The sequence below is a fragment of the Erinaceus europaeus genome, chromosome 3 (genome assembly GCF_950295315.1).
Source record: "Erinaceus europaeus chromosome 3, mEriEur2.1, whole genome shotgun sequence".
Classification (NCBI taxonomy): Eukaryota; Metazoa; Chordata; class Mammalia; order Eulipotyphla; family Erinaceidae; genus Erinaceus; species Erinaceus europaeus.
In genome coordinates, this window is record NC_080164.1 from 62,181,684 (window position 1) to 62,207,984 (window position 26,301).

At 46.2% G+C, this 26,301-nt stretch overlaps 1 protein-coding gene across 4 annotated transcripts in view; it reads left to right on the forward strand.

Annotated features, from left to right (window-relative positions):
* The window catches only part of PSD4 (pleckstrin and Sec7 domain containing 4), a 40,012-nt gene that overhangs the window by 7,603 nt on the left and 6,108 nt on the right, over positions 1–26,301 (forward strand). For 3 of the 4 annotated variants that reach the window (XM_060187267.1, XM_016189295.2, XM_060187268.1), the window contains 10 exons: positions 17,160–18,130; positions 19,196–19,321; positions 19,585–19,663; positions 20,885–21,266; positions 23,340–23,516; positions 24,071–24,151; positions 24,290–24,402; positions 24,610–24,668; positions 24,896–24,985; positions 26,045–26,088. In XM_060187267.1, the coding sequence (XP_060043250.1) occupies positions 17,174–18,130; positions 19,196–19,321; positions 19,585–19,663; positions 20,885–21,266; positions 23,340–23,516; positions 24,071–24,151; positions 24,290–24,402; positions 24,610–24,668; positions 24,896–24,985; positions 26,045–26,088 (2,108 nt within the window). In that variant the 5' untranslated portion in view covers positions 17,160–17,173. Of the gene's footprint in view, positions 1–6,785; positions 6,913–17,159; positions 18,131–19,195; positions 19,322–19,584; positions 19,664–20,884; positions 21,267–23,339; positions 23,517–24,070; positions 24,152–24,289; positions 24,403–24,609; positions 24,669–24,895; positions 24,986–26,044; positions 26,089–26,301 lie in introns of those variants that run through there. The other variant, XM_060187269.1, reaches the window with a different exon arrangement.

Below are 26,301 nucleotides of genomic sequence, written 5' to 3' on the forward strand. Positions count from 1 at the left end.
GGTGATAATGTACAAGGCCCAGTTCCTCACATACTCACACAGAAGATCTTATTAATCTGGAGTTCTGATGGTTTCCCGTGCCCACATGAAAGCAGTCACATTACCAGCCACTTGAGAAGTGGTGACATTGAAAGTTCAAAATAGTGAGTGATTGTGCAGACCTCTCAGGCCCTTCCTGCCCCATATTGGTTCTCAGGTCTATTGATTTATGAAATAGAGAGAAATAGAGCAACATTCTGCCATATGTGATGCCAGGGACTGAACCTGACCTCATGCTTGAGAGAGCAGCACTTTACCAATTGTGCCTCTTCCCAAGCTGTCACTGCCCAGTCTTTAAAATGAATGGAGAAGTACAATCATTATTTAATTCAACAAAAGTTTAATTGTCTAAGTAAATCATACCTTTATTATTTCTATAGGTAATAAACATAATACACAATTTTATTTTATAATAAATTTAAAATTTTAATTAATTATCTTTATTTATTTATTGGATAAAGACAGCCAGAAATCTAGAGGAAGGGGTGATAGAGAGAGAGAGGGAGTGAGACAGAGAGACACACCTGCAGCCCTCTTTTCACCACCCACAAAGCTTTCCTCTGCAGGTGGGGACCGGGGTTTTGAACCCAAGTCCTTGCACATTATAATATGTGCGCTCTAACAAGTGAGCCACTGCCTGGCCCCATTAAAATTTTTTTAATTATCTTTATTTATTTATTGGATAGAGACAGCCAGAAATCGAGAGGGGGAGGGTGTGATAGAAAGGGAAAGAGATAGAGAGACACCTGCAACACTGCTTCACCACTCGAAAAACTTTTCCCCTGAGGGTGGGGGAGACTAGGGGCTTGAATCCCGGTCCTTATGCATTGTGACATGTGTGCTTAACCAGGTGTGCCACCGCCTGACCCCATAACTTTCTTTAAACATTTGGGATTTCCCCCCAAATCTAGTGAGACTAAAATCATGTGTACTGCTATCACATACAGATAACAGCTGTCAACCAGTATATTGCATGTGTGTGTTTCCTACATACATGTTTTATTTTATTCTCTTGTAGAGCTAGGACTTTTCACATGTGTGGGCTCATCACTCCAGGATGCTTTTCATTCAGCTATGAGAGAGAGAGACAGAGAGACAGAGAGACAGAGGAGGAGAGAGAGACCACTGTATCAGAGTTTCTTCCAGTGCCATAATATCTCCCATGTGGTACAGGGGCTTAGACCCAGATCAGCATTTAGTAAGGCATGTCCCTATCTGGTGAACTGTCTCTCCAGTTCTGGAACTACATGTTTTAAAAAATTGAAAACACACTGAATATATAATTTTTTTAAATGTGCTATGAGCACTTCTCCACTTCATTAAATACTCTTCAAAAACAAGATAAAAGTTGCTGAGGCTTGACATCTGGCTCTATGGCTATACTAGAATCTATTTATCTCATTCCTTATTGTGGATCTTGAGGTTTGAGCATTTTTTGTCATTTTAAGTAACTGCATGCGCATGTGTTTTAGCAGATGTTTTGAGTGCCAAAGGGGCTTGGAGGGCATCTTTCTCATGCTTCCATGGGAAGAATGGACTCATGATAAGTGACTGCCGAGAATGGGCTGATCAGAAAAGCAAATGGTATTAGGACAAAGCTGAGAGTGGAGGGAGCCTTGGGAGAGAAAGTCTGGGGTAGACTTTGGTCCTGAGAGATCCAGAGAGCTGTGGCCTGGGAAGTCTCTCCCCAGGTATCTCTTCACATCCACAGTAAAGTTAGCCTCCTAAGGTTACTGCTGGCCAGTCATGGGATTAGGCAACCAAGTTCAAGAGATAGAAGCCTGTCACATTCACTTTTGTAATCATTTCCTTCCTTCTTCAGGTAGCCAAGGGTGGCACTGGTACATAAGAGTATGCTGGGAGGTTGAGGACACTGTTAGAACTGTGGGCCCTTTTCCCTATAGTCCTGTCTATCAGAGATTTCTCCCTCCTGTTCTAACCCCTCAGGTATTAGGGAGGGGGCACCTTTGCCATCATCTCAGTCATTGGAAGCCTTATCCCAGTTCTCTGCTTCCAACCCCACAATTCAGTCAGTGGACCAGTTCACACCTAATCTGGCCAAGGAACGGACAGGAAAATAGCATCCTCCTCTCTCACCACCTTGAGGACGAAGGCTTGTAGAAATCCAAGAATCTGGAGGGAGAAGAGTCTTTACTGGAAAGTAGCTTGTGTCTGCCTTATTTCCAGGCTTCCCTAAAGGGCATAATTTTCACAGAGACAAAGTTAGGGGCCCAGGAGCTTGCTAAGAGGCTTCTGGTTTTCCCTTTCCCCTGCCTAGTAGCTGATGCCCTCAAAGGAAAATTGTGAGCACTTCAGCTTAGGAGTTTTCGTATGCTTTGAGTCTGGAAAAACTTAGTTGTGACCCCCCCCAGCCCCCTCACCCCCATCCAAGACTCTGTTTGTAAAAGGCTTGCTAGTCTGGCAAGTTATCTCACCTATGAGATGTGCTTGCTTTGCATGTAGGGGTCCTCCATAAAAGGCCACTGGAAGTCCAATGCCCATGTCCTTCCTTGCTAATTGCCTCCTTTCTCTCACCCTTCACTTCTCAGGAGGGAAGGTTCCTCTCTTGCAAGGTGGGCTCCACTTCCCCTTGCGCTCAGTTCATGAGAAGCCACCCTCCAACCTGTGCTGTGTAGCTTCCTGTGTGGGCAAACAGGAAACAGCTCACCTTCAGGGAGGCCGGAAGTGGCTGCCTGTCTGCATGCCCATGAGCTGTGGTCAGATCAGGAGGTTGTATGTCCTTGGGTCCTGGAGACAGGGCCTAGGTAAAGAACCCAGGAGTGGAATGGGGGAGCACAACAGATTAGAGCTCCTTGTTAACAGAAGCTTTGGGGGTAGGGACTAGTTTCCCTTCCCCTGTTCTCTGTGTCACACTCCATTTTGATCTGGAGGCCCTCCTTGCCACACCCATAGTCTCCCCAAATTCACGGAACAGAAAGCAAGCCAGAGTGCAGGAGAAGACGGGCCAGGTCCCATGCAGTTTTCAGTGTTAAGTCACAGAGCATGCTAAACAGGGAGGGAAATGACAGGCCAGAGGATATGTGTATTTATTTCTCTTTTTCTAATTATTTTATAAAATACTTTTCATTTTTATTAGATAGACAGAGGGAAATCAAGAGGGAAAAGGGAGATAGAGAAAGAGAGACACCTGCAGCATTACTTCACCACTTTTGAAGCTTTCCTCCTGTAGTTAGGGACCAAGGGTTTGAATTTGGGTTCTTATGTATGGTAACATGTGTGCTTAACTGAGTGCACCATCACCCCACCCCCATGTGTATTTCTTTTTAAAAGACCACATCATACACCTCCCCAAACACAAATACTAGATCCACTGTCCAGATGGGAAGAGATAGTTTCCCATGGCTTGTCTTGAAGTGATCGAGGAAGAAAGAGCAGCTTTTACTCACTTATTTAACAAATACCTGTGGCTAAGAACCAGGTGCTCGTGTTAAGGAGAAGCACCATCAGTAGCACAAAAGACTTTCATGCCAGAGGCACGGGAAGTCCCAGTTTCAATTCCTAGCACCATCCTAAGTCAGAGCTAAGCAATGCTCTGGTTGGAGAAAAAAGAAAAAAAAAAGTAATGGACTAATCCTTGTCCTTGAGAAGTTCACAGTGTGAGAGTCAGGTCTCTGTTGCTTTACTGCTCAGCTCCATTCTTCCATGGGAGCTAAGTATCCAGTGGATCCTTGATGAGAAGGGTCTGTACCCCAAGGGCCACCAGAGGAGGTGAAGAAGGTGACTGACCTCCTAATTTGTCCTATGGTTACCTACTTTGCCTCTGCCTTTTGCCTCTGCTTAACTTCTGAGTGGCCACATTTAATGGTGACTCTTGCTTATCTTTCTAGACTTTGGAGTAGTGTTTGTCATAGCTGACCACTTCCTCCTCCTAAAGTTAACTCTTCCTTTGTCTTTGTGACAACACACTCACTTTATGCTTCTCTCACCCAGACAGTTTTTTTCTTTCATATTTTATCTGATAGGACAGAGAGAAATTAAAAGGGGAGTAGGAAATAGAGGGGGAGAGAAAAAGATAGTCATCTGCAGACATGCTTTACTGACTGTGAAGCGTTCCTGTTGCAGGTGGGTAAGGGAGACTTGAACCCAGGTCCCTGTGCATGGTACTATTTGCGCTTAACTGGACGCACCACCTCCCAGCCCCCTATACACACTTCTTCATGTCAACTTTAGGCAGCTTTTTCAGCTGCCTACTAGGATGTTTCACATATACCTCAAGCCTAGTATCAACAAATTCAAACTTACAATTTTCTACTCCAAACCTCATCTGCCCAGTTATTTCCTATTTCAGCAAAAGCTGTTAGCACTTCTCTGTTTGCTTGAGCCAGACGTTGCTCCTGAATTCTCTCTTATCTTCGTGTGCTGTGGCAACATAAGGAGCAGATCCTTCCAATCACCCCCAGTATGTGCCCCAAGTTTTCTCTCTCCCCTTCTCTGCATTCCCACCCCCTCTTAAGCCATGATGCTTCTGGACTATCACTGAACCCGAACCCTTCCCTGCCTCATACACACACAGTGTATCTCCCATTTTTCTTAGCTCTTGAATGTCTATTCTCCATTAGAGCAGCAGATGGCCTAAAAATGAAATATGCACATTTCCTCACTTGGCATGCTCCCTGACTTGCCACTGGGCACCCCATGGGATTCAGGGTCTGGCCCACACTCTGACTTGCTTTCCACTTCCTGAACTCATGGAGACTTTTTCCATTCCAGGTAAGGAAGTTATTCTACCTGAGTGCCAGTCACCCTCTTTATGGGCTGGCTCCTCTCACAGTGATCCTGATCTCTGTAGCTAGTTCTCTTCTGCCTGCTTCTTTCCTGCCCCTTTCCTTCTCAGCATGTCTCACAATTTATTGCCAGAATAAATTAATTAGCTGCTTGTTTATTCCATCTCTGCTATAGAGTGAAAGCTCCCCGAGGGCAGGAGAAATGTATTTTATTCCAGATGGATTGGCTGCTTCTCACACAGGCACTGTGTGGAGTCTGTACTGGGTGGCCACATTCAGAAACACCCATGAAACTTGATGCAAGGCAGTGGGCTTGCATTTAGGTCTTGGGGTGACTTTAAGAGGCCGACTTACACTGTTGAGTTGTAAGATCCCAAGAGGAACAACTGGGGAATGTAATGAACCAACTTTGTGTTGCACTGAGTTTGAGGTTCTGGTGAAATAAGCCTACCTTAGCATTTGCTAGCCAGACAGTAGACAGTGGAGGACTCCACTTGGTATTTCTGGATATATAGCCATTCTAAGTATAGCCACCCAGTTATCACATGAACTGTGTCCTGTTCTGCCTCCCATTTTAATAGTGAATGAGGTTCCGCTGCAGTTACTGAAAGTGGCTCTTGCTCATAACTCCCCTCAACCTTTTTTTTTTTCTTACTTGGCTGTACCACAAAGATATGTGGATAGACAGCCTGCCCATAAGGCCTAGGTCTTGTCTGCAACTGCCTTCACCCCAGTCTAGAATTACCCATTGCAGTGATGCAATGCCTCATGGACATATATGCCATGCAGAGAATCCCAGGTTCTTGACACCCAGAATGTGAAGGGCAAAGTCCTGGGAGGCATGTTGCCATTGAGGAGGTGCAGCTGGAGGCCCTATGGGGGCTGGGGTGGGCTGGGCCTCCGGAGCTTACAAGTAGGGAAGTCTCCTAGAGTTGGATTTATGAGAACTATAATTTGCAGCAGGGCAGGGATATTTAGACTCTCAGCAGAGAAGTTGATAGGAAGTGAGCCTGGAGAAGTGGATTGTGTAGAGGGAGATAAGAATATATACTGTGGGCACGAAGCACAAGGACCAGCATAGGGATGTCGGTTCGAACCCCCAGCTCCTCACCTGCAGGGGTGTTACTTCACAAGCAGTGAAGCAGGTCTGCAGGTGTCTGTCTTTCTCTCCCCCTTTCTGTCTTCCCCTCCTCTCTTGATTTCTCTCTGTCCTATCCAACAACAACGACAGCAATAACAATGATAATAACTACAACAATGATAAACAATAAGGGCAACAAAAGGGGAAAATGGCCTCCAGGAGCAGTGGATTCATGGTGCAGACATCAAGCCCCAGTGATAACCCTGGAGGCAAAAAAAAAAAAAATGTATCGTGAGTGTGGCCCCACTGAGCAGTGGTGAGGAACAACTGACAGGTAGTTCTAGTAACTTCCAGCTGTGCATCTCTAGTCAATGACTTGCTCTCTCTGAGATTTATCCAGATCTGTATAATGGATATGCTTCATAAAGAAGGTGAGATGAGTGGCCAAGGTGCTGTTTCTTGGGGCACATTTTGTGACTGCAAGATAATTATATCAGTTGCCATTATAATCCAAAGGACTTAGTTGCACACAAAATGGAAATGCCATTTGTTAACAACAGAAAGGGAAAGTTACCTGACAGGGTGCTTGCCTGTCTTGCACTGGGTGCCCTGCAAGGAACTGAAAGCTGGGGCAGAGATGAGAACATGGTGACAGGCCCATGGGGGAGCATGGGGGTGGGGCCTGTCACAGGCCAGGGCACCTTCCCCTTTTTGGGCTGAGGAGGGCAGGCGACCCTGGCAGATTCTTTCTGAGTAGAACCCCCACCCCTACCCCTGTGAGGAGGGACCTGGGGAAGGGAGCCTGAGGTGCTGGGCCTGAGAATGGAAGTTGTCCTCTTGTGGGCAGGAAGTGTGAGGTACATAATAGCTCAAGAGCTCTGAGGAGGTGCAGAGCAGGAGGGGTTAGTATGTCTGGGTGGTGAGAGGGAGCGGAAGTCGGAAGCTTCAGCCGTCACACTCATCACTCACGGGGCAGAAAACGGATTGTGCAGCTGGAAACACCCCTGGGGACTCAGGCTTATGCATGCCTTTTTAGGTCCTTTGGAGGTGAGTGAAGTAGGCTGGCTTGAAATGGGGGCTGGAAGCAAGACAGGGTGGTGGAGCCAGGGATATGGAGAGTCACATGTAAGCTCTGGGGACAGATCTGGGGCAGGTGGGTAGGAAGAAGGCAAAGGCCTCTGTGAGCCTGACCTGGGACTGTGGACCCCATCCTGCCCTTTCCCTCCCTCCTGTCCTCTTCCCACAACCTACCCTTCCTATCTGACCTTTGTCTCGCTTACCTGGCCTCTCTAGCCTCCTAGAGGATCTGCAATAATGGAATGTGATGGGCCCCAGGAAGTCCTTTGGTAAATCTCTTATGGTCCTCTCTGGGTCCCTGGTGATGGCTGTTTCTAGTGGCACTTTCTAGTGGCAGCTTTTGCGAACACTAGATAGACCTCTGAGAGAAAGGAGGCCAGGAAGACCTTGGGCGAGTGGCAACTTTGGGTGTGGTCACTATGGGTGCTCTGCCTCAGAGTTTACTGTTAGGGATGCCTAGCACCACCCTGCTTTCCAGGTCCTATCCAAGGAGGCTCTGTTAAGAAAAAGAGGACTCAACATTTGAGTTTGCCAGGCTGGCTTTGCTTTAGGCCTGTTGCTCTGTAATGCTACAAAATGCATTTGACTCTCCTGTGTGACCCTGTTTGGGATGCTACAGGATTATTATTCGAGGATAAAGGAACCCCTGTAGAGGAGCTTCCTATTCCACTGCCATTTCGTTTTGTTTCATTTCATTTCATTTATTTCATTTCATTATCAGAGCACTGCTCAGTGTGGTGTTGCTGGGGACTGAATCTGGGACTCTAGCAGCACCTTAGGCACTAAAATCTCTGTGCATAACCATTATGTTGTCTCCTAAGCCCTACAGTCCCTTGATTTTTTAATTTATTTATTTTTATTAGCAATTTAATAGTGATTGACAAGACTGTGGGATAAGAGGGGTACAGTTCCATACAATTTCCACCTCCAGAGTTTCACATCTTCTCCCCTCCGTTGGGAGATTCCCTATTCTTTTTTTTTTTTTTACCAGATTTTTAAAAATTTATTTATAAAAAAGGAAACACTGACAAAACTATGGGATAAGAGGGGTACAACTCCACACAATTCCCACCATTTTTAAAGACACTGTGATCCTATAGTTGGAGTCCCTTCTCTGCTAAAAAAACTGGGAAGAGTGAGCATCAGCATGTTATTTGTCATCCAGAAATAACAAATCCCTGTCTGTACTGGGGGGCCTGATCCAGGTCTGAAATAGTGGGCCCCAAATGGTCTTATCTCTACAGCCTCCTGATGCCTCAGAACATTACAGGGCTCCCAGTGCTCACAGATAACTGTCTACCATGTGGGTTAGGACCTCTGTTGCTGAGTCCTTTGTGGAGGAAGAGGGAGAGACACATGAAGGGGGATCCCCTCCAGCATAGCATTCCTCCTCCCTCCCAGGACTGCCCAGGATCCTTTGATGCTCTGCCCTCTCATCCTCTCTGTATTCTCTGCCGCACCCCCACCCATGCATAGACTGAGTCTCAGCTGATCCAACTCAGACCCTCAACACCAGATCTCCCAGCCCCCACTCTGTGTACATTTGCATGTAGCCACCTTCCTTGTAGGCAGGATGTGGGGCCTCTCTGTCATGTCTCTTGCAGTGCTCAGGTCATGCAGGTTCAGGCAGGGCTGTCTGTCCTATAATCCTAGACAAATGACTCTGACTTGGGTTTCTGGGAGTGTGTGGGAGGCCATGTCTTCCCGGCCCCCACCCATCAGTTTCTCTCTCTTTTAACTCCTATCATCCTACACAAGCCTAGCCCTGCAGCATTCTCTGTGAGGAAACTATCATCCCCACCAAGCAGCCACCCAAGTGAGGATTCCCTGAAAAAAAGCTAAATGTAAAAAAATATATACAAAAAAGCTAAACTAGCACAAGGGGTGCAAGACTGGGAGCTGCACTCAGCTCCCTCTCCTCCTTATCTTCTGGAGCTCAGAAAATTATCTTAGATTCAGAGGAACCTTTCTTCTTCCTTAGAACTTACCATTAAACTTTCTGAGAGCCAGCCAGGTGTTTATAAAAATGAAGTGCTGTTTGACTTTTAAAATTTTTGTTTTCTCATTTTATTCTGAATATGTTCTTTTAAGACTTTCATCATGGAGTACAGTGTCAGTCACTCCAAGAGAGGTGTCAACACACTTCACCCTCCCTCAAAGTATCATCTTCTTCCACCATAGGGCCCTAGGTCCCCAACTCCACTTCAACCTCCCTCCCACCTCCCTCTTTTGAGCCCTTGGGTCTGCTGTAATATACCACAGTTTAGTAATGATTCACCATAAATTTTTCCTTGCTGTGTTTTTCAAGTCACACTTATGAGTGAGATTATCCCAGTATCCATCCTTCTTCAGGTTGACTTTATTTAGTGTGGTTCCCTCCAGCTTCATCCATGCTGCCTGGCTGACTAATTTACAGCTTTAGAGATCACAAAACTCACCTGTAAAGGTAGACACTGGTAACCTCCTTTGTTCTGGCTAGGATATCTGAAATAAGCCATGTCGCTAACCACCAGGAAGCAAAATTTAAAAATATCACGTCCTTGAGGAGGAGGCTTTCGGAGGCTCCATCCCACTTTCCTCTCTCCAGCTTATTGTCAAGAACTTTTCTGTGGTGCCTCCTCTAGGCCAGGCAGGCACTGTACTGGACATGGGAAAACATGAATTCAAATGACTTCTCACAAAGGAATTCATGAGTGTCCAAGGGAATTGATTTATCAGTGGGGAGACCTGGGTCTGAACCCTAGCTTCCCCACTTACCAGCTGACTTATGTGAACAAATGTCATTTATGTATTTATTCATTTATTTTTACAGAACAGGAAACTGAAAGAGGAGGGAGAGGTAGAGAGGACAGAGAAAGACAAAACGCTCTCAGCACTGCTCCACCACTCATGAAGCATCACCCTGCTGGTGGGGAGCAGGGGCTTGAACCTGGGTGCTTGCTCATGGTGATATGTGTGCTTATCCAGGTGTGCCACTGCCGAGCCCTCATGAAAGCTGTCTGAGCCTTAGCTTTCTTATTAGTAGGAGGTGATGTTACCACTTATCCCATGTATGGGGTAGCTGACAGGACAGATGGATTCATGGCTATAAAATAACAGATAGGATAATGGGCATGATACTACAGGGGCTCAGTTCACTAGTGATATCTTTCTTTGAGGATTGGATTGCCAAATAAAATATCTAATGTCCAGTTAAAACTGAATTCGAGATAAGCAATGAGCAAAGTTTTACTAGAAATGTGCCTGAATATTTGGCATTCTATATGTTTATTTGCTAAATGTGGTGGCTCCCCACCCCCTATTAAGTTGTGTTCTCCCAGCGTGGAACTGCCTGCTAGAAGTGGAGCCACTTCCCAACAAGAGCTTTGCAACTTCTCACCTGAGAATCTGTGGCCTTTAGCTTTCTAATTCATTTGCACTAAAGCTTACTTATCTGTTTATTCTGGATATATAGAGAGAAGAAGAGAAAGGAGGGGGAGGTAGAGAGTGAGCGAGGCAGAGACATCTACAGCCCTGCTTCACTACTTGTAAGGCTGCCCCTCTGCAGGTGGGGATCAGGGACTTGAACCTAGGTCCTTGAGCACTGCAATGTATGCACTCAAACAAGTGTATCACCACCTAGTCCCTGAACTAAAACTTAATATCATGCCCCACCCCCTGCCCTAGAACTTTGTAGTTGGGAATGAAGATAGCACAGCTAACCATTTTAGCATTTTTGTGCTGACGCAGTGGTGAATAAGAAGTATAAAGAACCTGCCTTCTTGGTGCTTCCACTCTGAAAGAGGAGTGAATTGGAACCTTCTAAATAAATTGTCAATAGAAATTCCTAGTAAACACTTGAAAGTATACATTGGGATAACGACTTTAACAGATCTGAAGTATGGTGCAGATCCAGATTTCACTGGTTCAGAATCATAGGTTAAACTGTAAACTGGGGCCTCCCCTTCCTATTTTGTTCACTGTTCTTTCTCCTTCTCTCCTCCCATTTCCTTACTTATCTGCCCCCTCCGCCAACAGACTTTAACTTTCCAAAAGATCAGACTATTTCTTATTTTTAATCTTATATTCCATGCTGTGGATCAACTTGACTGGAAGAGGCCTCAATCTTTCACTCTTCCACTATTGGTCGCTAACCTTTACTCCTGTTCTAGGTCCTATTTCTCTACCAGATATTCACCCCACAAATGAGGGATTGAGGATACTTTTTCTGATATTCTATTTTTTTTTAATTTTTGTTTGTTTTTATAACACACACACACACACACACACACACACACACACACACACACCAGGACACTACTTAGTTTTAGCATATGGCAATGCCAGGGATTGAACCGGAGGCCACAGGTATATTAGTCCTATACTTTTAACAGGCTGAGCTATCATACTTTGCCCTGGGCTGACGATTCAAAAACTTTTCTCCCTAAGTCCAGCAGTTGTCTATATTACATTCTCAGTCCTCTCTGGGCAAGATAATTGCTATAGTCAGTCCTATTTATAAAGGACAGAGATAACTGAGCCCCAGGCCCCACTGTCCATCCTTGAGTAACCCCTGTGTATCCAGACCTCCTCCCAGGGCTGCCAGGTGGAGAGTGAGCAAGTGTGCAGAAGGAGATGAGGTATCCAAGCACTGCAGCTTCTCAAGGTAGCTCTGTAGAGGGGACAGCTGGCTGACATGAAGAGAAACCCTTGATTTACAGTGAGCAAAACACAGGACTTTCCTAGTCTCCCTCCCTAGATCCAGTCTTTGTGCCAAGCTGACCCTTCTCCCAGGTTCTCTTTTCCTTACCCCCACACATTGCACCTGAATATGTGTAAGTCTTAGGAGCATGTTCCTGTGGGTATCAGCAAATTTTCCCAAATGACCTCAGTTTTCCCACCCTCATTCTTGTACTTAGGAACAGAGAAACACAAATGGCAATAATGAGAATGTGAGTGGTGGGTAGTGGGATGGTGGAAAGGGCAAACCACCCACTGATAGAGAAAGTGTGAAAGTTAAGACTTGTTCTAGTGAATGTGATCCAGAGCATCAAATACATTACTAGAAATAAATAACCTCACTTTTTGAGAAGTCACAGTCTATTGGAAGCTGACTTAGAAGTCAGTGAGAGATGGCTATTGAAGGCTGGACTTTTCCCTGGGAAATGAAAACTCCACAATCATAACGCTAGAACTCAGCAATTACAGATTCTACCTCTGCTGAAAGTAAGGAATAAAGGAGTTGGGACAGAGGAGTTCTAAAAATCCATAAAGTGGTTTTGTTCGTTTGGTTTTAAAGAAGCTTTTAGGAGGTTGCTTTCAAGAAGGCAGGAATCTGAAATTCATAGTGGCCCTGCCTTATCTCTCTTTGGCAGCCACCTAAAGAAGACATTACACCAAACCATGTTTTTTTTTTTTAATTTTTATTTATAAAATGGGAACACTGACAAAACCATAGGATAAGAGGGGTACAGTTCCCACCACCAGAGCTCCATATCCCATCCCATCCCCTGATAGTTTTCCTATTCTTTAACCCTCTGAGAGTATGGACCCAAGGCCATTGTGGGATGCAGAAGGTGGAAGGTCTGGCTTCTGTAATTTTTTCCCCACTGAACGTGGGCGTTGACAGATTGATCCATACTCCCAGCCTGTCTTTCTCTTTCCTTAGTGGGGCGGGGCTCTGGGGAAGCAAGGTTCCAGGACACATTGGTGGGGTCATCTGCCCAGGGAAGTCCAGTTGGCATCTGGAACCTGGTGACTGAAAAAAGAGTTAACATATAAAGCCATACAAATTGTTGACTAAGCATGAACCTAAAGGCTGGAATATTGCAGATGAAGATTTGGGGTATCCGTTTTTGAAGTAGCTAGTAGCTCTATTTTGGCCCATGACTTTATCAATTTTTGCCTGAGCCTAACATCTGATATGCAGGTGGACCCAAGTTATTGTTTAGAAAGAGGGCTAGAAAGCTGAAACAGGGAAGAGAGTAGATCCCAAATATGGGAAAGGTATATAAATATTGTTGACTGTAAGCCCCATCGATTTGATCTGGGGCCCATATTCAGCATAGGAACCTATGTAACCTCTGCATCCCTGTAGACCCAAGCTCACATTCTGTGGTCATGAGTAGGAACATTCCAAGTTGCACCTATTTCAAGACCCATCTTCCTCGGGTGTAGCATAGAGTATGTTGTTCATCCTCCCTTCGGAGGATGGAACATTCTCTACCATTACTGATCCACATAGAGGGCAAGGTCCTACGGGGGCCCCCAAAGGGGTCCATTATGTTGTTCCTGATGGAAATGATCAGTGACAATGGATTGAGGGATCTATTCGAGGTCTAGGCTCATTGTGTCTGTGTGGGAATCCCAGGACTCCCCAACTAGGGCCCCAGGTAATGGGGTGGCCTACTAGTGACTAAAGAGTCATCATTAAAGTATGCCAGTCTCTTGCCCTTATTCAGCTTTTTTAGTCTTTACTTTGATAAGGTTAGCTTTGGAGTGACTGAGGGAAGTGTAATAGAAAGTAGGTGAGGAGAGTATTTATATCTAAGAAGAAACTATTTCATTTGGTTAAAGACACTTTATGGTGTCATTTTAGGTCTTTCTACTTGCTTGCTTCACTTATTGGCTCACTGTAAACTGTTGTGCACTTTTGCTTTAAAGTATATATTTTGCCCTAATTTATGGATACATGTGTGCATATGCCCTATCACATGGGACTTGGTCTGTATCTAGGTTTTGAGGCTTTGTCAGGAAGTGAACCACCAGAAATGGAATTAAGGAGTCCTATGAGAAAGGAAAGGTCTCACCTTTCATCACTTTTTCATCAGTAATGATGCTGAAGGGTTGACATTCCATGCCTGATGTCTCTGGATACATTCCGAAGTGAGGCATGGTGAGATGGTACTTATTGCATTGAGTAGGTTGGGGTCAGCAGATGCGGTATCAGTTGGTATGAATTGAGAGAAGCACAAACCACGTTTTCTAAGTGACCTTGAACAACAGGACACACTCAACCTTGATTTTCAAGCTTTTGAGGGTTCCCATTTGTTGAGTGTCTAAATATAGAGGAAGTTTGGGCTGAAGGCTGGACTTGAATTACCTCTGTTAGCTTCAGTTTCTTCTCAGGGGAGCTCCTAGGATCCCGGGAATTTCTCAGACTTACTTAGCTTCCAGGTGGCTGGGCAAGGGTTTGAGTGGTCAGTCATTCACTACCAGTCATTCATTAAACTAGTCTAATTTCACATGTGGAACAATGGTGTCTGTCCCCTCTAGGTGAGGTATAAAGCTAAATGAGGGTGGGTTAGCTATGCTTGTAACTTTCACTGGTGGGAATCTGAAAGTTAGGCATGGTTACAAACTGGATGAAGGGAGGGGAGGAGGGAGAATAAGAGAGGTAGGGGGTGGGGAGCTGATTTATTTACTTTTTTTTTTAAGCAAGAGCACTACTCAACTCTGGTTTATAGTAGTACTGGGGATTGAGTCTGGGATCTCTAGTCACAGGCATGAAAGTCTGTTGTGTATACTACAGTGCTATTTCCCCCAGCCAAAGATTAAAAAAATTTTTTTTTTATTTTAATGTGAGGCAGACAGAGAGTGGTAGACAGGCAGGCAGACAGACAGACTAGAACACCACAAACTTTGATTTGTAGTAGTACCAGAGACCAGGTGTGTGAATGTGTGTGCGTGTGCATGTGTGTGTGTGCACATGCGCATGCTGACAGTTTTTTTTTCTTGAGAGTCCTCACCTTCATCTGCTTAGGTCATGCTAACAATGCTATATAGACAATGTGCAGGCAGTTCTGAGCAGTCACCCTTGAGCCTCCTTGTCCATAGATTGCAGTCCATGACCCCTGGTGTTGTGGTTTGTCCACTGGGATAAACTGTCTTCCCTCTAGAGCCCAGGCCGAGTTCAGCAGAGTGCCCCTACCTACTTCCACCTAGGCCAGGGTATGACTCCCTTCCTGTTTTCTTGGGAGATGGAAATAAGTCTTTTATCTTATTTTTTTAGATTTTTCAAATTTATTTATAAAATAGAAACATTGACAAAACCATAGGATAAGAGGGGTACAACTCCACACAATTCCCACCATCAGAACTCCGTATCCCATCCCCTCCCCTGATAGCTTTCCTATTCTTTAACCTTCTGGGAGTGTGGACCCAAGGTCATTGTGGGATGCAGAAGCTGGAAGGTCTGGCTTCTATAATTGCTTCCCCGCTGAACATGGGCGTTAACTGGTTGATCTATACTCCCAGCCTGCCTCTCTCTTTCCCAAGTAGGGTGGGGCTCTGGGGAAGCAGAGCTCTAGGACACATTGGTGGGGTTGTCTGTCCAGGGAAGTCTGGTTGGCATCATGCTAGCATCTGGAACCTGGTGGCTGGAAAGAGAGTTAACATACAAAGCCAAACAAATTGTTGACCAATCATGAACTTAAAGGCTGGAATAGTGCAGATGAATAGTTGGGGGCCATCCACTAGGTAGATAGCTAGTAGGCATATTTTAGTTATATTCCAAAGGGCTATACCTGTGGCTATACTAGTTTTTTTTTTCCCTGAGCCTGAAATCTGATATACAGGTGGATCTAAGTTATTGTCTGGAGAGATGATGTCATTGCTAGAAAAGGAACAGAAAGCTGGATCAGGGAAGAGAGTAGCTCCCTAATATGGGAAATGTGTATAAATATTGTTGACTGTAAACCCCATTGATTTGATTTGATCTGGGGCCCATATTCAGCTTAAGAGCCATTGTGACCTCTGCATCCCTGTAGATCTGAGCTCACATTCTGTGGTCATGAGTAGGAACATTCCAAGCTGCCCCAATATCGACCCATCTTCCTCAGGTGTAGCATAGAGTATGTTATCCATCCTCCCTTCAGAGGATGGAACATTCTCTACCATTGTTGATCCAAGCTGAGGGCAAGGTCCTATGGGGAGCCCACAAAGGGATCTATTTTATTGTTCCTGATAGAGATGACTGGTAACAAGGCGAGAGGGATTTATTTGAGGTCTAGGCCCATCATGTCTGTTCAGGAATCTCAGGACTCTCCGAATAGGGCCCCAGCTGATGGGGTGGACTGATAGTGACTAAAGAGCCATTAAAGTATGCCGGTCTCTTCAGGCTGGGAGTATGGATAGACCATTCAACGCCCATGTTCAGCAGGGAAGCAATTACAGAAGCTAGACCTTCCACCTTCTGCATCCCACAATGACATTCAGTCCATACTCCCAGAGGGATAAAGAATAGGAAAGCTATCAGGGGAGGGATGGGATAGGGAGAGTTAGTGGTGGGAACTGTGTGGAGGTGTACCCCTCTTATCCTATGGTTTTGTCAATTTCTCCTTTTTATAAATTAAAAAGATTAAAAATAAAAAGTATGCCAGTCTCTTGTCCTTATTCAGCTTTTGCAGTCTTTGCTTTGCTAAGGTTAGCTTTGGAGTGAGTGAGAGAACTGTAATAGGAAGTAGGTGAGGAGGGTATCTGAGTCTAATTAGATACTATTTCATTAGGAACTTTATACTGACTCACTGCACACTATTGTGTACTTTTGCTTTCAGGTATATATTTTGCCGTAGTTTATGGGTACATGTGAACATATGCACTATCTCATGGGGCCTGGTCTATATCTAGGTTTTAGGACTTTGTTAGGAAGAAATAAGTCTTTTATTGCTGGGTCCCTGCTTCTGCCATGGGTTTTCTTCATTCTCCTTGCTCCTAGCCTGCTTCTCTGGTTCCCATGTACTTTGTCTTAGATCCTTTGCACTTCTCTCTGCTTTCTCTTTGTTTTGAGACATTTCTATCTTCTGATGCTGCTACCAGAAATCCTAGTCTCTGCATTTGCCCATCCAAATTCTCAAGAGAAGGATCTGATTTGACTAGTTCATCCTGTCATGTTAGCTATAAAGGATGAACTAGTCAAATCAGATCCTTCTCTTGAGAAGCTATTTTTAGTCACTTGGAAGCAGATGCTACCCAGGTGCAAACATTTGATATTGGGGTGTCAGGTGCTTCCATGGTCCATGGCTCTCCCCAGATAGTGCTGTGGGGGGGGGGGCAGTGCCCCTTAGCTTGAGCCATGGATCCCTAATGTACCAGACTGTGTATCAGGTTCTAATACCCTGCACAAACCTCTGTGTGCTTTGTGCATTTGTAAGGGATACTTGTATTCCCCCTGGACAAAGCTCTCTAAAACCCACACCATGGGATTGTGAAAGTTAATGGTTCTGGGGCCTCCTGTGCAGCTCACACTCTGAAGATGGACAACGAGAGACTCTCTGGACATCCTGAACACATGGAATTTCTCAGCAACTGTTTGGGAGATAACCTCCAGCCCCATCCAGGACCCAGCTTAATGGTAGCATGCAGCCACCCTGACCCTCCCAAGCCTGGTGGGGATCAGACTTGGGCATTGGACTCTCCTGATTTCACGTGGCCAGATCCTCCCATGGATTCTAGTGCTGAGCCCATGCAGCAGCTTGGGAGTGACTCTTCCCCAGGGGACACAAAGCAGAATCAGAGCAGTTCCACCCAGGTGGTGTTCTGGGCCGGCATTCTGCAGGCCCAGATGTGTGTCCTGGACTTGGAGGAAGAACTGGAGAAGACAGAGGACCTCAGGACTGAACTGAGATGCTGCCTCCCTACATCCCCTACAAATTTCCCCACTTACTCCTCCACCCTTGAAGGTCCCCAGGACTCAGACCTTCACCCTCGTCCACCTGTGGAGGAGGGCTTAGGGGAAGACAGCAGTAGGCCAGAAGAGGAGAACCAGATCACAGAGTGGCGAAAAGAGGGAACACCAGGCTCGACCCCAGAGTGGGGGCCTGAGGAGGAGAGTGTGTTCTTCGATAACCCGCTCTTCCTGGAGAGCCCTTCCTCAGACACCAGTGCTCCAGGAACATGCTTTTCCTGGGGGTTCACAGAATCGTTTTCAGATGTGAAGACTGGATCTGAGAACCCCCAGAGGATGGAATCTGAGATCCCACAGAGGACAGGGCCTGAGAGCCCTCAGGTTCTGGAGCCTCCACTTTCAGGAGATGCAGCGCTGTGGGAGCTGGGAAGTAAATCAAATGGGGAAGGTGGAACAGCTGAGTCCAGTGGACATACTACTCCTCCATTCCTCATGCCCACCTACAGACTGCACTCCTTCTCCTGGGTTGCACTGGACACCTCTGAGGAGTCTCTCAAAGAACTCCCTGACTTGGGGGAGAAGAAGGTAAGCCATACTCTGAGCATCAGCTCTGGGCTGTGTGGGGAGACATGGAAGGAAGGACCTTTTTCTGTGTTCACCAGGGCAGATACATGTCCAGATACTAGGACCTTTGAGGGTTAAGGAATGATACAACAGAAAGGCAGGCCCAGTGTGACTTTCAGATTATAGGGTATTTTATAGATACCAAGTCAATTGGATATAAAGGCAGTTAAGTCCATACATGTCTCATCTTGCCAGCTCCAAGGGGTAATATTTGGACACATTGGAGAACAAATTGCTCCTCAGATTGTGCAGTGTGCCAGGCCATTCTCAGTCTCCCACCTCCAAGGCAGTCCTTATTGTAACAAGGCAGGGGTTAGCCCACAAGATTGACCTCTGCCCTTGACTGAGACATGTCTATTTTAAGAGTCCTGTCTTCTCTTTACTTGAGATAGCCGCATTCTGTTACTTTTAGCTATCTTTCATCACCTCGGTCCAGTGTTCATATCTCAGGCCCTTATTACAATGGCAGAGTCCTCGGCATCAACAAGGACAAGCGACAGGCTTTAACTATGTGAGAATAGGGAGCACAGTTTTCCCATCGAGGCCTCTACTGAAGAGATAAGGACATCTGAGATGGCCAAGGAGGGCTGTAGCACTCTTATCTAATTCCAGAGAACAAGGGAGAAGAGCTATTAGTCCAGAGCTCTCTCTCTCTTGCCCAGAGGTCTGAGTACCTCTGATAGGACTGAGTACTACCAGCGGGCTCAGCCACCCAGTATGGGGAAGTCATGGCTCTACCTTGAAGAAGTATATTCTCTCAGAACCTCTTGATCTGGGGCACTTGGGATCCTCCAAATGAGTCCTAGGGGCTGCATCCTTGGAGCTGGACCACAGAGGCCAACTCAGCTACTGCTCTCCTCTCATTATGACACAGCCCCTCCTTGGACTGTTGCTGGAGGCAGAGTATCTTGGCAGATAGGAGACTAGAGGTCAGTGGTCATGGACAGAAAACCTGGTGGGATATGGTGAAAGCCCTGAGAGCAGGCTTCCTTTGGTCAAACCTTTCTCCTCTCCTTTTCTCCTAAGACTTCTCTGGGAGACAATCTTAACCCTGCCCCATCTGCAGCATCCTGTGAGGACCAAGCATTGACCCAGAAAACAGGAGACTTTGGATGTCACCCCAACCCTGCCACACATTCTGTGCAACATTGGGCAAGTCATTTCCCTCGTCTGGTCCTTACTTCTATGGGTAAAGTGAAAATGTGAGTCCACTGATTTCCAGAGCTCAGTATACCTAGAATGTGGGCCTTCTCTCACTCACTGTTCCTCCAGATTGAACCCTGTCTCATCTGGGTGGGAGGGCAGCCAGGAGGGCAGAGATATGCTTACTCAGATAGACCCTTCCTGGCCTCTCCCTGCACTCTGTGCCTTTAGGGCTCATGGAGACACTGAGTCTCCTGTACCTTTCTCCACAGGCTTTTCTCAGCCCTGAAAGCAGGCTTACAGAAGAGAGTCCTTCTTGGCACCAGGTACCACTTCACTCTCATGACCAAGGTGAGACCTCTGGGAAATGAGTAGTGGGAGACTTTGGAATCTGGAATGCAGATAAGGAAGAATCTCAGATGCATGAATGCCATTGAATACCTTATATTGGACTGAGGCTAGGCTTGGCCTTAAATTATGCTTCTGACTCTGTGACTTCATCAGTACAATAGGATATCTATCTATCTGTCTGTCTGTCTGCCTGTCTGTCTGTCTATCATGGAGGAGAGAAAACCAGAGCACATCATTCTGGCACATGCAATGCTAGGGATCATCCTCAGGGCTGAATACTTGAGAGTCCACTACTTTATCCACTATACTCCCTCCCAGTTCAGTGCACTGGCTTTTAAAAATGTTCATTTTAGGGGGCCAGGTGGTAGCATATTCAGTATATCACAATGTTACCATGACCTGGGTTCAAACTCTGGGTTCCCACCTACAAGGAGGAACTCCATGAGTAGTACAGGTATCTCTCCCCTTCTCTTTCCATTTCTCTCTGCCTTATCCTCTATCAAAAGGGGGAAAAAAACTGCCAGGAGTAGTAGAATTGTTGTGTTAACACAGAGCCCCAGAGATAACACTGGTGGCAAACAAAAAAGTTCATCTTAGGCCATTGAGATAGTGTACCTGGCAAGGTGCCTGCATTGCCACACATATGACCTAAGTTCAAGCACCTGGTATACTACATGGAAGTACTACATCATTGAAGGAATCCTTAGTCTCTCCCTATTTCTCTCTTTCATCCAAAAAAAAGCCTACCTGAAGTGGTGAAGTCCAGTCAATGACAAACATAAGTAAAACATGAATATATTCATCTTGACCTGAAAGATAGCTCAATAGTAGAGCATAAGACTTGCATGCATGAGATCCTGAGTTTTGTTCCTGTCACTACACATGAGAGAGTAGTGCTGCGTTTCACTCTCTCCTTAAATACTCAGCTCATTAGAATAAGTGACACAATATGCAAAATCTCAGCATTTTGATATCTAAGTCTTAGTGACTTATGTCCCCAAAATCTGGCTACCTCAGGGCTAGAGTTCTAGGAGGCCCCAGCCCACAGCATTCAGCTGGGGAATCTTACTCTCTGAGGGAGGGAGACAACACACAGGACAAGCTGCTCAGCTCCAGGGAGGAGCCTCAGGGCAGGAGCTGGTGAGGTGGCAGCCTGGCTTTCTGCCTTTGCCAGCCCCTTGGCCTTCAGCCAAATTAGTCTTACTCTACATTCTTCCTCAGGTGACAGGGATGCTAAACGTCCCCAAGAGTCTGTTTCCTACACTTTAGCCCCAGGCCCCTGGGGTAGCCCAGCTTCTTCGCCAGAGCCTACTAGCCCTGAGTCTAAGAGCAGAAGCCCTGGCCCCAGGCCCAGTCCTGTGACCAACCAGGAAGGCAGCCTTCAGCTCCAGAGCCAAGACTCAGATCATGTTTTCCCTGAGCGGACACTAGATGCTTCATGCCTATCACTCTTGGGAACTGATGGGACAGAGCCAAGGTTCCAGGAGAAAGAAGAGGCAGGAGAAGTCCCAAATCCAGGGAAGGACATAAACAGTGAAGCTCCAGCTGGGATTGCAGCCACGGCAGCTGTGCTGTCAGACATTCACGTGACTTCTGTGGAAGAGTAAGTGTTACTTACCAGTGCTTTGTGGCTCATATCTATGGGAGCACTTAAGACTTTGTGGGGCTGTGGCTGGAGTGGTAGCTCACGTGGGAAGGCAAGTACCTTGCAATATGTGCAGCCCAGGTTCAAGAACTGGAACACGACACAGAAGTGCTATGTTGTCTCTCTCTCTCTCTGAGTAAAAAAAATGTTTACCAGGAGCAATGAAATTGCATATGTGCAAGGTCCCTACTCTGTACAAAAGAAAAAAATCTCTAGTCTGGACGAATCAGGAGATATGTACATTGAATTTTGTATGGCATTATTCTAATATTTATCTAGCCAAGATTGCACACACAGAATAAATGGAGGGTTTGAAAGTACCAGGAACCAGACCAGATAATTTTTTTAAATTTATTATCTTTATTTATTTACTGGATAGGAACAGCAAAAAATCAAGAGGGAAGGAGGTGACAGAGAAGGAGAGAAACAGAGAGACACCTGCAGCCCTGCTTTACCACTTGCAAAGCTTTCCCTCTGCAGGTGGGGACTGGGGGCTCAAACCTGGGTCCTTGTGCATTATAACATGTGCACTCAACCAGGTATGCCATGACCCAGCCCCCTAAGACCAGAAAATTTTATATATAGGGCAGAGTTTGAGTGTGCTTAGACAGGGCTCAGAATGATGTGTCTCCTGAATAACAGGAGAGTGAGGTGACCTAGCAGCCTGACCAGGCTCATATATCTAGAATAATGGGGCCTGTACTGAGAAGGTCTGAGTGGTTAAGGTCAGGGCCTATGATGTAGGGATGTGCTGCTTTGAATTTGAGGATGTTTGGGAGAAAGTCATCAAGGTCTGGGTCCAGGGTTTGGATTGAGATTTCAGGATACTGGATTATGAGCCCCTGGGCTTGCTTTCTGGTTGGCTAGATAGAGGAACCAGCTGTGACTCAGGCCTTGGATTTAATATTACACTGACTTGAGCCTCGACCCGTGCCCACCCCCCACACACACATCTTGCTGTCATTGAGTGGTAGTGATGGAACCCCACTTGATGCCAGTCCAAAGAAGGATCTGGAGATGTATAAGAGCTTGGTAGAAGAGTCTCTCAATAGCTAAGGAAAAATTTAAAAAAAAAAAAAAAAAAACTCGTACCAAAACTAACAGTAATTCCATCTAAAATTAAGTCAGTTAATTCTCTAAAAATAATAACAATGCTTTCACATGGAAATAATGGAAAAAGACTTCATAGGTGCTTACATTTGGTAAATGACACTAAATATCACATAAATGCATTTATTTACTCTCCTGTTTAGCACAATAGAGGAAGTTTTCCTTTTTTAAATTTTTTCTTAAATAGTTTGTTACAAGATTGTAATATTACAATGAGGAAGTTTTAATTTTCACAATACAAATTTGTTGACCCAGTGAGTTGTCTTTCATGCATGCATAACGACCTTCACAGTGAGGTCATAATGGTTATTTTCATTGAGTTATCTTAGGCATCAATTAGCATTGCTAATTGTGTTTTATTTTACTAGTAATATCTTTATTGAGATATAATTCGTATACCATGCAATTCACTCACTTAAAGTGAATTTATGTTTGCCTTTTCCCCAAAAGTACTTCTCCATCTGCATATTAGTTGAGAAACAACTTTAATTGAATACGTCATTTTCATAAAGTGTTTTAGAACTCTCTCAGCAGATTTTCTGAAGTTCTCCTTAAATGTGACAAATGACATAATATTTATTTTTCTCCCTCCTCTTGTTCCCTGGACTAACTTTCAATGCCAATTTCAGACTCCATGAAATCCTAGATTGCTTTTTTTTTTTTTTTTTTTTAGATTTGTAATTTTACTTTCAGTTAGTCGCTGTGGCATGTGCCCTGCATAGTTGAATGCATAGGAGCTCTGGCTGGGAAGCACTGACAAGTCAACAGCAGACCCTGGTCCAGGTTTTCCCCATCACTCAGGCCTAAACTCCAGCCCTCCCACCCCGAGCCTGGGGACTGACTGACCCTTTTGTGATATGACCCAAATCCCCAGTGTTCACTCCAAGTGGGATGTCTAAAGACATTGCTGGTCTCTTCCAGATTGGCTGAGAGCCCCATGCCACAAGCCCTGCCTCCGGAGGGTGGCCAAAGGCCACAGACTAGAGACAAGCTGGCTAATGGGGTCAAGAATGACAAGGTGGCCTGGAACTTGGCGTCTCGCCTCTACCACCTGGAGGGCTTCCGCAAGTCTGAAGTGGCTGCCTACCTAAGGAAGAAGTAAGGAGCTTGGGGTGGGTCAGTGAGAAGCTCCCTCCCCCACCTGCAGGGGAGAAGCTTCACAAGCAGTGAAGAAGGTCTGCAGGTGTTTATCTTTCTCTCTCCCTCTCTGTCTTCCCCTCCCTTCTCAATTTCTCTCTGTCCTATCCAATAAAGTGGAAAAATGGCAAAAAGAAGGAGAAGGAGAAGGAGAAGAAGTTGTTGTTTTCTCCACTAGCTGCCTCACCTTGTCCTTGTTCTTCTAGCCACAGCTCCCAGGGTTCATATCCTGGCCTTTCTCTCTTAGCCCAGCTCCCTCTCACACCCTCACCCTATCTTCCCCAACCTGGTGACTCCTGCTTCTTCCTCCGCACTCTTAGAGCCACCAGTCCCCTGATACCTTGCCTTCATCCCAACCCCTGCCCAGGCTGCTCCCTGCCCTCTCAGGTCCCATGGTCCACTTGACTATGCCCTTCCCTTACTCAGCTCTGGCCTGTCAGGCCCCAAGCTGTGTGGGGCCTCTGGGGGCTCTGCCCAGCTTCCCAGTATAGCTTCATCTCCATCTTCTTCTACAGCAATGAGTTCAGCAGGGCTGTGGCTGAGGAGTACTTGTCCTTTTTTCAGTTTGGAGGCCAGAGCTTGGACCGTGCCCTCCGGTAGGTCTGCAGTAGTACCTCTATGGGAAAGCCCTGAGGGCTGATGGCAGCATAGTCCAGACTGGAATCTGGCATGAGCTCTGGGACTTGCTGTCTGCCCCAGCTTGGGCTCAGTCCTTACTATGGCTCTCCTTCCAGGGGCTTCCTCCAGGCCCTTGTGCTCAGTGGAGAGACCCAGGAGCGGGAGAGAATTCTCTACCAGTTCTCTAGACGCTTCTATCACTGCAATCCTGGGCTCTTCTCCTCAGTAGGTAGGCTGGGATAGCTTCCAAGAAAGGGCAAGGGGACTTTGGGGTATGGGTGTGTCCCTCATGTCTGCTCAGGAGGTCACTGTGTAACAACTGGTGTGAGTGTGTCTGGGTGATGTGGAGAACCAGAAGCATTAGGTGCTACTGTTTCCAGTGTAAGCCAGAGAAAATGCAGGTGTCCTAATTCTAATAAACTTTTCTTCTGGGCAGATTGCGTGCACACCTTGACCTGTGCCATTATGCTCCTTAACACTGACCTGCACGGACAGGTGAGCAGGTGGGGAGAGTGCCTATGGGATCTAAGTCAGAGCCAAGGTCTGGGGTTGAAAGATGGGAATTGAGAACAGAGGCTGGGAATGGGCTTAGCAGAGGATTCTGGGTGGGCAGGGCATGGTGGAATGTGGGCCTGGGGAATTAGAGAAGGTTGCAGACTAGAGGGTTCTTCCATTGGGACAGGGAGTGTGAGCTCATTCTCCTCTTTTCTTTGTGGCCATAGAACATTGGGAAAAGCATGAGCTGCCAAGAATTCATCAACAACCTGAATGGCCTGCGGGATGGTGGGAACTTCCCCAAGGAGCTGCTGAAGGTAAGTCAGTGGGGGTGTTCACTGCCCCCTGCACTTTGGGGGGGTGCATCAGGGAATGTTCTATGCTGGCCTCTGGTTCTACCAAAATGCCCTTGAGAGAGGACAAGGCTTATCTATTGAAGGGCTGCTGACTGTGCACCGCCCTGGCCAACAGCATGAGCACTATCTCAGGATGTTAGCAGTTCACAGATGCCTATTGCTCCCCCCCCACCCCAGCCTTCAGGTCTACTGAATATGTGGAGCTAGGAGCCCTAAAATGGGCTTAAGATTTCAGGTGACTCATGGATGTGTGGTGTCTGAGAAGCACAGGTTTGAGGATCTCTGAGCAGACCAAGGAAAAAGCTTCCAGTGGCACAAATTGGGACGTAGAATTTAGGAGCAGGATGTTGCAGAATTTGAATTCTAGTTTGGGGCAACTTATTCCTGTGACAACTCTAGTTCCTTCTGAGAGCAGTGACCACTTTACAGTGTTGCTGTCAACATGAACTAAAGCTTGCTGGGTGCCTAGCACAGGGCACAGCAGACAGTGTGCTTTGCATAAGCAGCTACAGCATGGGCTCTTTTGTCCATGTTGGGGACGAGGGGCATTTATTGAACACTTAGTATGTGCCAAGCACTTTATTAGGCACTACCTAAAAAGTAAGATGCATCTGTAGTAATACTTTGTGTCACATCATTTCAAAGCACCTCATTCATTCCTTCATTCACCACTTCTGTCAGTCTGCTGGCCCTTCTCTGTCAGACCCTCCAGGCAAGACAGCATGTGGGTGATTCACTTCCTCTCCAAGGGAACTAGTTCAGGCCTCATTGAGCTCAGGCAGGAACTATGATGACTTTGATCATCCTTCAGTCTCCAGCACCCAGCACTGTGCCCAGCACGTGGATAGAGCCCCCATAAACTGTTGTATGTGTGCATGAGCCGCTTCCCTGCTCAAAGAAGAACAGGGTGTGGGAATGGAAGAAGCAAGTGGCAGCATGCCCCTTTCCTGGATCTGCTGGGTAGAATTTGAGCCTCATCCTCAGGGGCCCCATGCCTGTTTGTGTGTGCTTCTGTTACAGGCCCTCTACTGGTCCATCCGAAGTGAGAAGCTGGAATGGGCTGTGTAAGTGTGATAACACCCCCTTCCTTTCTCAGCCCCTCTCCTCTGTCTCTGGACCTGCCTTTCCTCCACCTGAGAACCAATGAAATTTAGGGCTTGGACTGTGCTTTCTCTGAGTATAGTGGTGTGGAGTCTGAGGCAGGGTGCTGGGCCCATTTAAGAGGGTAGAGTGTTCAGTAACACCTGGAGGAAACAGAAGGGATAAGGGCACCAGTG